Here is a 13612-nt window from a genome sequence, read left to right as displayed (position 1 = left end):
CACAGCTATTTAATGCTCCTTTGCATCAGTTAAAAATGAGTTCCCTCCTTCTGGCATCAGTTTGAAACTGCCTGTTTGGTATTCTGATGGATTCATTTTTCCAGGCTACAAGAAGCACACACAGCAACCTTGACGGCTTCGTGCAGTGAATCAAACCAGCAGAGACTCCTCACAACATCGCTTGGAGGAGATCTCCCTTCTAACAGGAAGAGACAGAGCACATAGCAGCAGCAGCTTTTCATGCTTCAAGCTTCAGGTTTGGATTTTGTCAGAGTTTTGGGAAACACTGGCAATACCATACAGCTAACGAAGTAACTCAAAAGGGAACAAAGCATCTTTCATTAAAAACAGCTCTTGGTTAGAAGGGAAATAAAACATTTCCTGTATGTTCAGCTGCAACCAAGGTGCCAAGATGCAGCAGTAGATAATGGAATAGCCTGAAGGAACACATTGTTGCTGTGTCTCGGAGATATTTGCCTCCCCTTATCACTGCAGGGAACATCAGAGACAGGAGGGAATGGGGGCAGGAGAAAATCAGAACGTGATGTGAGCCAGAGCAGGAAACGTCATCTGGCATCTCTAAGACCACCCAGTATCAAGATACTGGTGGGGAAAGAATTCATAACATCCAGAAAGGACATTGCCAGGCCAGTAAAAATCCCCATTCAACGTGGCAAAACCCCAGTATGTCCCACTTTCAGAGAACAGCCCAAAGGCATTCAATGTTTCAGAAGGTAAAGGTGAAAGTCGGCAGTGAAGTCCCAGGCTCCTACAGAAGGATTCCCTGCAGATCCCCAGCACTTTCCCATGTTTCCAGGGAAGAGGATTCCCTGACCAGAAGAATATTTAGTTGTTTGGGTTTGTCTTTTTTAATAATTGGAGACCATAAACAGTAAAATGTGACACATCAAAGAGATCCTTACCTTGGGCTAAGTGCAGGGTGCAGCCGTGGAAACCAGTTGAATTATTAAGAGAAGAGATTCAGATAGAGGTTATTTTTTCATTCATGTATAAAGCCTTTTGTGCTTCGTACTTCATAATTTCACCTAGTCAGTTCACAGCCAGATGTCAATGGTTTAAAGGTTTAGAATGAAGGAGAGATGCAATCTGTTTCTTAACAGTTTTAGGACTCAGTTTCATCAATTGCTTATAATCAAAGTTAACTGCATGGTCTCAGACTGTCCTACCTCTCATTTTGAGTTACAGTCTGAATACTCATCTCATGGGCGGAAGGGAACAGGAGCAGAACTGATTCTAGCTGATAATGAGATTGATATCATAATCCCAATTCTTTAAATAACACTAGTTTACTGTAGACAAACACAGCCAGACATAAGATAGCGATGCATTTATTTAAAACCAGCAAAGTCATAGGAGTACTTTTTTCCTCTTCGCATTCCAGCTAATTTTTCAAGACTGCCCAATGCAAATCTGCCCCAACCTACATAAATACACCTCTCCACAACAATTACTAACAGCAACTGTAAATTCACCACAGTCCTCTTTCCACTTTGCTTCAGAAGTGCAGGGGAAGGGAGAGATCCAGCGCTGCTGAGGGAGAGCTGTGGGCAGAGTCACCCTGTGAGACAGAACGTGGCAGTTCTGGGCAGTGTCTGTGCTTAAAGCAGCCACTGCTCACACCTACAATATTTCGGCAGAAGCAAGTTCTGCTCTGCCAATTAAGTTTTTTTTTTCCATGTACTAAACCTCCCTTTACCTTCATGTCCAGGAGGAAGCACTCCAGTGAGTCAGAACATGGAAAGTCTCACTGTAAGTGGGACTGGCACGTGAATGGTGTTCTCTTTGAGGAGGATGCCACTGCCTCAATTAAGTCTCCTGAAACTACTGAGCAGATCACACAACTGCAGACAGACAAATCACCAAATCCTGTGCTGGAATGGCTGCAAGATCACACTACATGACAACAACCTTTAGCTACATTTCAACTGGAAGGTCGTCACAGTGACATACCAAGCACGTACTTTAAACCACATGACTAAAAGCAGTATCCAGAAAATTCTGATCACTTTTGAGGGGTTTTGCAAACACTGGCAAACAATTGTCCCTCCCACTCATAGTCATATGTCTGTGTAAGCTAAAAAGTACTACAATAAGGAGTGAAGTTAGACAGGAGGAGAGTCGGAACTCATTTGGTCATACTAGAGATTCCTTCAAACTCACACTGCTCTATATTGGTGTAGTTGTCAGCATCCCCAGAGTCCCCTCCAGTTCTGTCTTTGAAACATGTTTGCTGGGAAGTTCTATGTCCAAAGCAGCACATAACGTGTGCATCTCCTATCACCATCACACTACTGAGCAATCCTTTAGAAATAACCACGCCCATTTCCTACAGAATACAGAAAATATGTTGTTCTTCAAGATTAAGGATCTAAAAGCTTAAGAATTAACAGAGACCTTTACACAGACTGGGGAAAATGTTCTCATTTCACATCAAAAATTTGAATTAAGTCTTCATTTTTGCCCCCAGAAATGTATAGAAAAAGGCTTTCATTTTGGCAAAGAAAAGAAACACAAAACTGAATATGCTTTTCCTGATTTTACATTTTAGTTTCTTTTCTTCCATAATTTGAACAAAAATAGAAAAAAAATCAGGATAGAATTGTTAAGCATAAAAGGAGAGAAACAGATCACAAGACAACATATGCAGTATGATAGGTTTGGGGCACAAAGCCATTTTTAAAAATCAGGTTTAACTGGCTGTAATACTGTTCTCAGGCAATTGGTCTAAAGCCCAATGTTAGGAAAGTTGAGTTTGTAGAATTTTCAGCAAAAACTATGATGAGGAAAGGACTGAAAAATATTACTGTGGATCACCGAGGATGACTCTTAAGGAATCACATACAAAATAAAAATTTCTTTTTTCTTCAAGTCACACACCAGTGTTGTGTATATTTAACCTAAAAACCAGTCACCTGCTCCTTTTGCAGTAAGAAAAATACAGATATAGAGAAAATATAGGTATAGAAACAGAATTTTATTTGATTCTAGAAAGCATCATGCAACAAGTTTTTTTCTTAATGATCCTTGCCCAGCTTTGAGATGAAAGAATAGCATTTACAAAGTAAAAGGATGCAAAAGTAAGGTTAGCACCATGGGAGGAATACTCTTCTCTTTACAACTCCATTTGATAGACAGTTATAAAAGAAAACAGAGGAAAAGAAAAAAAAAAAGTCCAGGTGGCTAGATGACCTTGCATTTTTATTTTCAACATCCTAGATACTTAAATCTAAACATCAAGATGCCATGGTTCTGCTAGTATATCTAATAATTCATGTTCTGCAAAACTTGCTCTGTCCATTGAGAAGTATTCAAGAGTCAAAAGGTAATTGTCACAAAGTACCAGCTAATATGTAAGGTAAAAATTGCAGAAGTCCCAAAAAAGAAAGGAAACAAGAGAAACCAAGGTGAGGAGTTTGTCCCTCTTCCAGTCTTTTGCAGGTATGGCTATTAAGACTTGCTGCAAAGATCAAAAACTAGAAGGGATGTGTACTGGACCTGGCTGGGATGGGACAAATATCCTAACATTATCCTGTAATACCCTAGTTTCATGGGCCAAATATCAAGATGTTCTTAATCTAAACTCTCCCATTTCTTAACTACAAACAACTACAGAATTACACCAGATTTCAAATGTTTGTTTTTCTTACTTTTGTATTAATTTTCAGAATTTGCTGTGTGTGGTTCTTACTGTAAAGGTTTCCAAGACAGTGAACAGTTTTACAAACTCTCCAATCTTTCCCGAGCAGAAATTCTAATACGGGATTTAGGAGTTTTAAATGCCACATTGTTATTATTATGTGCTGTCTTCTTAAGGCAATGGAACAATTCCTTTCAAGTATCATAATTTTGCATCATAAATCTATCCTAAAATTTCCTTCACAAGCATCTATAATTACAATACATGTAAAATTATTTAAATTTTATTAAACTATTAACCTGACTCATTTATTTGAAGAAGGGTTTGAACTACAATTATGAGGAAGAGGCACCTTTGTGTCAGTTTGGGAAATAGATCTTCTGATTAGTCCCACCTTTCAAGGTCACATGTATGGACTTTTAGCAGCAACATTGAAGCAGCCTGTAAAAACAATTGTTTTGTGTCCAAATCATAGAAAAACCATTTAATCCCAAAGCAGAGTGTGGTGTAACCCAAACCAGTTGTATTGTTCAGACTAATAACCACTAGCACTTGAACACCTATTGCAGTGAACACTGTTTTAACGTTGAACTACCCAGAGGAGCCTTCACAGCTGTGAGCGCTACATCACATACCCACCGGGACAGGAAGGAGACTCTGAACTTTTCTTTATCTTTCTTTTATTTATGCTCAGACTTCCAGCACTGCACATCAGATAGCCAGGGCCTTAATCTGTCCTATATCAGACTGCAAAAATACAACGCGCTTTCTCCGCTGTCTTCGCATCAACAAATCACACAGTCACATCCCACAAACCCTTCACATGAGCGGTTCCTTCCTTCTGGCAAAGCATCTCTCCTCTCAAGGATTTCAGCTAATGCTTGTGGCTTATAAAAGATTAAGTGCAATCAGTTACACTGAAGATTTATAATGCGGCTCTTGATTGCATTTTCTGTGCACGCATTTACATCAGGCACACGAGTTATATAAAATAGTTTGGAGTACAAAAATATGGTTATAACATAGGAGTACCAAACAGCACAGAATTAGAACAGTTTTATTATCATAATACCAATTTATATACAGACCCCCAAATTAAGGATTTTTTCTTTTTTAAATTCTAAGTATTCTTCCCAAATTGACAACTGTAGTGTACACTCTAAAAACTGCAAATTAACAAAACAGATCTATTTTAACCCTTACATTGTCTATGCAGTCTGCACCAATCCTCTCTCTTCCACACAAAAGTGTATTATAAATAATTCTCACAAAATGTCACGTATGTTTTATTGCACATTGTACATGCCAATATTTAAAAGAAAGGCTCAAACCTTTCACTTGATAACTAGCTGTTTAAATAACTAGCATTTACTTGTGTTATGAATACTATTGCATTTTTCAGGCTCTAATCTTAACTGATAATTTAAAAGAAAAAAAGCAGAACAGAAAATATGCCTTGAACTTTATAGCTTTTGTGAAAAAAAGAAAAAGCTTCTTTAATTCTGCTGAATTCTACTTTATAAAGTCATTAAAAACATCTGACCTAATTAAAAATGCTGTTTCGAAATTTCCACATGTTTTTCTATAAAATGATGCGTGTAGCTGCTTGTGTAATCATCTATTCCTCCTATTTTGCAGGATTAGATGTTTCTGTGCTGCATTGATGGGAAGGTTGAGTTACATATGTCCTAGTGTGAGCTACAGGAGTTGTTGTATCAGCCTCTGCTCCACTGGTCTGCACAGGGGTGGGACCTGAGGAGCCTCTGTCAGCCCTCTGGACAGGTCGGGATAAAAGGACACCGGGCACAAATGGCCACCCAGCATCAAGGCCACGTGTCATTCCGGTTAAGTGGATCTCTACACTAAGGAATATGAGTACTTCATCATTAATATGTGGGTTTATGCTATGCTGCACTAAAATACGGCTGCTAAACAAAGAGAATGATTTGTTGTATGACAGATATGTGCCAGCTGGTAAAAATGCCTCACTGGATAAAAGTCTGCGATTCGAGGGTTAAAACTCTGGCATGGACAAAAAGATTTCAAAGTTGATCGATCAAATGTTTTGCCAAGGGTTTCTAAAGCTATTTAGCCATCAACAGCTCCAGAAAGGGATAAAAATAGCAAAACCAAACAACTAAAATTGCACTATTACAAAGAAACAAGTCCATGAAAGGGAGAGTCACCAGCTGCAGTTAAGGGACGGCCACTTCAAGAAGCCGATTGTTTTTTCGCTTGCAAGTTGGGATGTTGCCGTTTTTCTGGCTGCCTTGTATGAACTTCACACACACTTTTTCTTGTTTGAACTGGACCAGGAACCTAAGAGAGGGAATAGTAAAAATTTTAGTTAAGGGCAGGAAAAAAAAAAAGACACATGAGGAGCAGAAGTCTTTTCCTGTTGGTTCTAAGCATCACTCCAAAAGATGTCATTTTCAGCTCTGTATTAATAATAAAGAGTTGGGGAATAAATTTAAAAAGCCATAGGTTATGGAATGGCAAGAATCTCCTTCAGGTAGTATCTCTTAAGTATTGCTTTTTGCCTATAACTGTGGACATTTTACAAGAAGTTAGTTTGATATTCCTTTAGAAAAAAAAGCAGTTTGAAACAGAATTTCTAATGTACCAGAAACGCAGCGAAGACTATTTCCAACTACTTCACTGTCAGCCAAAGGGACTTCTCTGTTTTCATGGAAGGAAGGTCAATACTTCTATAGCAACATTGGGAGTGCTTTTCTTCTGGTTTACATGTAATTTAGTACATCTGGTATTTTAGCACCTCTCATACGTCTAATCCTTAGTTGGCCTTTATAGGCCCCTGCTCGGCAACTGGGAAAATTCACTTCCTGCCCAGCAATCTCCAAATTTAGACATTTTCTAAATTCTAAAGTTCTGGGTAAATTAATCTGGATTTGACTCTTCACTTTTTACTGGAAGGGAAATTTCACTGAATACAGAGAATTGCCTAAAAAAACCCAAAACACAAAAAACCAACAGGCTCCTTGTGGAGCCTCTAACCTCTAACTGATCTGGATAGAGAAATTAAAAGCAATAAGCAAGGCAGTGCTGCCTCTTGGCTCACATGCAGTGGTTGCTGACCTAAAAAGTCCTTTGTAATACAGCCGATTTTCCCTTTTAGCATCCTTAAAAAGTCCTCCAGCAGAGGCCAAAAACTTCAAAGAATTTGCTCTGCAGCCGGAAACCACAAATCAAGCTGACGGCAGAGCTCAGGGGAGGAAGTGGCCTCTGCTGCGCTGAGCTGCCCTTCGGTCCTGCTTTCCTGCTGCACAGCCCAGACACTCAGAGCTTGCTCAGTACTCCCAGCCATGCAGGCACTCCAAAAACGTGAGCAGCTCTTACAGCCATTGTCTCATCACCAGAGCTGCATTCTCCTACACCCACTGTTCCAATATTATACATGTGAATGGTGTGTCTCTTCCTAAACATACCCCTGCATCAACAGCATTCTTGTATCAGCTCTCTTCCCAAAAAGCAGGATAATCAAAATGAGGCTACATTTTCCTCTTAATTCCTAGTTGCACTTGTGTCTAAACTCTAGATTAAACTCTAGGAGAAGAGACTCCTGCTTCACCATCAACAGAGATGGGACTCTGCAAAGCTTAAAATTACTTAGTCTGGATAAACTCAATAGCAATACACACATGAATGTTTTTAATCTGCAAGAGAAGAAACAAAAACCACATCCCGAAAAGCAAGAAAGACTCCTTGAAAGTAGGCTGTTTTCCAGACCTAAGGTAAGCAGGCACTCCAGACTAGTGCAATGCATGCTTAAACTTTGCTTTAGTTTATTCCTGTGTAGCTCCCCTTAAACTAGAAGCTTACTGGGAATAGCCACACTCTTAGAGACTGAAAAACACACACCCTTGAGCAAATTAAATGATACCTGGTAACAGAAAAAAGGAAAATGGCAGATTTTCTTTTCAAGGAAAGAGCAAAATTAGCCTTTTAATAAATCCTCAAATCTGAACAAACTGTACCCACTACCATGACTCTAGAACACACACAGTGTGGTGCAGCCAGATAAAAAGGTTCCATTTTTGCCTACAGGAAATTTATTTCACTGTTGTTAAAGGGTTCCAAATTTTCTTCTTTATTCAAAATGAATAAACCCACCAAATCAACACTGCTGAAAAGAGGGGTCACTTCACAGAACAAAAGGAGTGCATGACAATGGTGGACTAAGTGAGGGACTCTTCCTCAGCAAACTTCAGGAGTTCACACACACACACACAAACACCTTTATTCCATAGCTAAAAACACCACAAGGGCAGTTCTTATTTAAGGCCAAAATATGAAACTGTACCAAGCAGAAAGAAATACTATTTTGAGATGCAAACTTTTTATCACACAAAGCTTTTAAACAATGAAAAAAACAAAAAAACAATAGGTTGTTTCACCTTCACAAGAGAGAAGGTAGAGCTTAATAAACCTACATTGAATTGGGGAGGGGTTTTGTATTCTGGTTTTGGTTGTTTTCAGGAGAACTTGGCACCTAGTGTCCACTCTAATCTATAAATATCTCATAGAAATTGGTGAACTTTTCAGTCACATGCAAAGCTGTTCTCTTAAATGTAGTAACTCTTGATTATTTCTACAGCAGCAGTTCTGCTTCACAGCCCTATTTGAAACTACTTTAACAAAAGCACATTTTCTGTAATGACTTTCAGGGACATAAAAGCCAAAATGAATACTATAACGAGCACACACTGAAAATTGGATCCTTCTTTACAAGTATTCTGTCAAGAGAAAAGAAGTATTAGCTACACAACAGTGTTTTGTTATTCTGACACTAGATACTTGACTTTTTAGCATGCTGCATTGAAGCAAATGTACTCTTAAACAAACAAGAAACATACTCATCAGATATCTCAATGTTGAGCTTCTGTTTGGTTTGGCTGAGAGTAGTGCGGTAAAGTTTAGTGGCCATTTCAATAAGGTGATTGCTGCTGAGCAGGAAATCTCCTTTACTGGCAGCTTCTGAACCCTGAAACAGGAAAGAAAGTAGTTAGGACTACCAAAACCTTGAGTACGATTAAATGGCAGCCAAGCAGGAGGATTTACAAGGAGTCTTCTCTTCCCAGTTTAAGGAAACAACAATCTTTTGTCCTGCAAATTAAACAGGGAATGCAGTGCAGTGTATAGGATCAAAAAGCCATTTGCTCCCAAATAATCTACAAACCAGTTGAGAAAGGTAAAAAAAATCCCTTCTGGTCCTAAAGGAGCATCATCTTCATTTGTCCTACAAAACTGTAGTGTTTCTGTCTCCCTCATCTGGATACACCACAGCAAGCTTCCAGTACGTGCAGAAAGGAACAAAAGCAAATTACCAACACCAGGCTGAGGATGATGGCAGCAGGTATGAAAAGACACTGTATATAACAGTCTTCAAATCCATTTAGGCTAGAATACAGATGCCAGCTTAATGATTTTAGCAGAGCAATGGTTACAGTGCAGTGAGGCAAATATAGCACTGAGCTAAGTTCTTTAGAACTGAGTAACAAATTAACTGTGCCTCACCCTGGACTTCTTGGCATCCCATAAAGAAGAGAGAAATATTCTACCAGTATATGTAAGGAAAACACTGGCACAAAGTACCTGAACCATATTACAAGTGGAAAACTCTGATCCTGAAGAGGCTGAAGTGAAGAATGAAGTCTGATTTTCACAGTTAAGCGATCGTTCATAATGTAATAACTGTTCTCATTTGGCTTCAGTAGCTTTAAATCAAAGTTTTTTCAGCTATGGCAAAGTTCAGTAAATTTCTAAGCCTACGAGCTAACCTGTATGATTTAATGCTACAGGATAATTAACAAACAGGTTTTACATCACTGCATGTAAAACCGTCGTCGTGGTGTGACGGAGTGGTAACCAACCTCCTTGAGGTGCACTGCAAAGAATCCATCATTTTGGGAGCTCATGGACACCTTGGTAACGTCTCCCAATGGAACCTCTGACTTGATAGTCCCAGATTTTTGGTCCGCAAGAAGAACATTATTTTTGGTTAGTAAGAAAATCCTGGACGCAGCCTGTGAAAATGCAAAAATGCAGAACATTGTCTACATGAGGAGAGAACTGGTTTTCATTAAGCACCTACTAAGACTCCAAGGAGTTCATAGAGTTAAAAAGCTTGGCCCACGTTAGCACACGTGAACATCTGATGTTCAGTAAAAGCTGCAGATCAGTTAAAATCAGGTCAAATTTATTTATGTGTCTAATTATAGATTGAGAAGCTTAGCTCATTTTGGCACATATGCTTAGGTATAAACAGTTCCTCTAATTACTAGCTTACAGCTGTAAAATTCAGAAAGTGAAACTCTGAAACTATGCAAATCGGGATAACCTAATTTTTCATGCTCTTTAATTTAAAATCTCCAGGAAAATCATCACACACTAAGTCTCTATACTGACCATTATTCACCAAAACTATGATGCAGAGCAACACAAATCATATAAGTATTTTTCAGAATTATGTTCTCCTCCCTTTATCTATTGGAATTACCCTTTAGGAGGATAAGCATTCATATTTTCAAAAGACAAATATTTTTAAAGCATGAAATGTGTGTTCCTAAATTTGTCTTAGAAAATAGTAAGAAAGAGAAATGAGAACTTAATCCACATGCAGCTTTTTCTCCTGTAAACTTTTAAATAATAAAATCTTTATTAGAATTAAGAAGTAGCTGCATTAAGCACATAGAACCATAGTTCATTAATTTTTTTTTTTTTTTTTTTCCATCTTGAGAGCTGTAGCCTGTGCAAGTACAGGAAAGATACTGTCTTCATTTAATTAGTTTCTTCTAAACCAGAAAATTAACTCGGCATCAACAACAGGCAACCTAATTTCACTCCTACAAATGCATAAATGACATCTACATCTGAGAAGTTGAGATCTACTACTTCTAATATTTAGACAGATATGGTGAAAGCTATTAAATGTACTAAGGTAGAATAATACTTCCTGTTTTAATAAGTACAATTTAAATGCAAAATGTGTTCTGTGTTGGCCGAATAAAAAAGTACCCACCATATTTAACAATTCTATTCAAATTATACAAGAAACTTGCCTCTTCATTCCAAAGAGCTTTGGAAGACAGGCAAAGCTAGCAGAGTATACCACTCATAATTTTAAGAGATAATAAAATGTGATAATCAGAAGCTTGACTGACAGCGTGGACTTTGAAAAGTTAAGTTTTCTAAATACTTGAAGAAGAACAATATTCTCTAAATGTTTTTCTTTAATTGGCAAATAGAAGACCTTAGCTGAGTACAGAGACCACATTTAGTTGTGACACAATACAGTCTGTTACCAGTTGATGAGATACAATTTTTTTTTTTTGAAAAGTCACTGGAAACTACAAAACAGTATTTTAGTAATCTTCATGTAAGTTTAAAAGAGGTGGTTAAAATCACCCAATTACATAAAACCAACATTTCCAGTCCTGCACCCTTAAAAATACACATTATTTTAAAAAATCCTCAGACTATTACGAGTCTCACTTCCAGTGTATTTATAACAAAAATTATCTACCCTTCTGGATAAATCAAATCCATTTGATTACCTTCCCATTGGCTCTATTGATCTTATTCACAACTTCTGCAATAATGATCTTTTCATCCACGGCATCTGTGAGTTTTTTGTACTTGGGGTTCTCGCTGATCTCCAAGTAAGCCCCTTGGAATGGCTGCCCAACACTGCCCGAAAGAAAGGCAAAGGAAACACGAGTTAAATACGAATCTCGAGGAAGAAGCAAACCTGACACCATCACAGGCTTCATGAGGAGATGCCCCAAATATAATTTTCAATACATTTCTGGCTATACAGCTAGAAACTTCCTCAAGCTTTGGCACACCCTCTTCCAGGGGAAGTTACTTGCTGCTTCACTTTTAGTGAGGGAATAGTCTTAACAAGCCAGAAACCTCTACTCTCAATGCCCACCTTTTGTACCTGTTCACTCAGCACACTGGTGCCAGCATTAATCTGTGCCAAGCAGGCAGAGCGTGCCAGCAGAAAATAACATGGGAATTGCTGCAAAGTTGTGTGGATGTATCCCCCAGCACATCATCCCAGGGGAAGGGAGAAAGGAGGAGGGGTAAGAAATGGCATGTGTATTAGATACAGAATCTTATACACACTAACAGCCCAGCGATGGTGAATGAAGAGAAAGTTATCACCAAAGACAGAATAGGGTTTTTTCTTGCTCTGGAAGCATTTTCCAATTAAATGGGCCAAATTTCTTTGGATATCAGGCACATGGACATCCTTGCATATGCAGCCAACTATGATTTAAAATCACCCAGTAAGAGTCCCTGTGAAAACAGAAAATAAAACCTCAGTAGGACTGACAGAGTATTGATACTGACAGGCAGGACTTCAGTGACAGACATGAACTTGCCTTCAAGATCTGCTGTTGTTTGTGAAGCATGGAGCAGCTCTTTGTCAAGATCTGCTCCACTTCCAAATCCCCCCACCTTTATACACTTTAGGGTGTTAAAGTAAGGGCTTCACTACAGGTCAAGAATTGGTGAATACAGTCGCTGCTTGCTTTGTTTGGAAGTCACTTTAAATAATCACTTTAAGTACAGTCAAAGTATTCAAGCAAAGCCCTGCCAAGACTGGAGCCCAAGAGAAACCAGTACAGTATGTGGAACAGCATTGCCTTTGCAATTGCAATCTGGCACACAGATAAATGGGAAAGAAGAGGAAGGGTACTTGAATTTTAGTACCCACAAGTCCCTCTCTCTTCTTAAATAATTATACTATACACAGAAAATTAGCCATATCCTATGAACCATTATCATACTAATTAATCAGAAATTTTATACAGTAATTTTCTCTACCCTTAGGCCTATTAAAAAAAACCCCAACAAAACAACAGTAGGAGCTAATCAGCTCTGAATACCAGACAAAAAGAGATGGAAATGTTTCTAAATGAATGCAGGGTGGGGGAAGCATTCCAACTTTCCACTATGTTGGAGCTTCAGGGTTTTTTGGTTTTTATTAATTAGCATTATGAAATCATAGTCATCAAAACAGTACATTCCCTGTGGACTTCATCCCTGATCAAACGATGACAAGTTACAACTAAAACTGAAATGAATCAACAGTTCCTCTATCATGTATACTATTTAAGAATGTCTTGGATAAAAACTACTCACATACATATATATATATATATATATATATATATATGAGTTTTAGATATAAATATAAACATAAATACAAATATAGATATAAATAATATAAATATATTTTGCTGTATATTATTTCATTGTTCAGCCTTGGTGTAAAAAGTACCAAACCAGGGATATAAATAGAATTCCTTCCTTCCCAATGAGCTCTCTGCTGATCAGATGCATACTGACTAAAACCTAAAACAACCTGCTTGTCCCTAGGAAAGTCCAAAGGCACAATCTTTCTCTTTTCCCAGCAGCATAAAAAGACATCCCAAAGCAAATAAGGAACAAACCACAAGCTAGCATATATAGCCATTAAATAAGTGATCTACTGAAGGGAAAAAAAGAGAAACATACACTGAGCCCATTACAGGAAAACAGGAAATGTCTCAATTAAAAAAATGACACAAAATAAACCCAAGGAAACACACAAACAACAAGCAGAGCTTGTCCACGCATGGAACTGTTCTCATAAACTCTTGCAGATTCCCATTCCTCCCTCTGCCGAACCTTGCTTCTCATTTAAATTGCTCCTGCTCAGCTCAAATTTCAGCTTCTACAAGAAAACTCTCTTGAGATGGACAAGATGTTTGTTTTCAAGAAAAAAATACAATTTATAAGCTCATATTCACTTAAAAAGTGTAAGCCAACTTATTTCAAGGACATCTCTCTTTTGTCAGTTTTATTGCATACCAAAAGAAGTGCATTCCTTAAATAAAATCAGATACTACTGTACTTTCTTGAGTAATGCTAGCTCTGTAGATA

General features: G+C 38.1%; 1 protein-coding gene across 7 annotated transcripts in view; it reads right to left on the bottom strand.

The window, feature by feature from the left end:
* Positions 1-2976: 2976 nt before the first annotated feature.
* The window catches only part of MYO1B (myosin IB), a 110197-nt gene continuing 99561 nt past the window's right edge, over positions 2977-13612 (bottom strand). For all 7 annotated transcript variants that reach the window (XM_032114081.1, XM_032114084.1, XM_032114086.1 and 4 more), the window contains 4 exons: positions 11233-11365; positions 9550-9702; positions 8533-8660; positions 2977-5977 (listed from right to left, as the gene is read on the bottom strand). In XM_032114081.1, coding sequence (XP_031969972.1) covers positions 5854-5977; positions 8533-8660; positions 9550-9702; positions 11233-11365 — 538 coding nt within the window. In that variant the 3' untranslated portion in view covers positions 2977-5853. The remainder of the gene's footprint in view (positions 5978-8532; positions 8661-9549; positions 9703-11232; positions 11366-13612) is intronic.

Source organism: Corvus moneduloides, chromosome 7 (assembly GCF_009650955.1).
Source record: "Corvus moneduloides isolate bCorMon1 chromosome 7, bCorMon1.pri, whole genome shotgun sequence".
Classification (NCBI taxonomy): Eukaryota; Metazoa; Chordata; class Aves; order Passeriformes; family Corvidae; genus Corvus; species Corvus moneduloides.
Note: the sequence above shows the minus strand (reverse complement) of the source record. Positions and strands in the feature narration are given on the sequence as shown.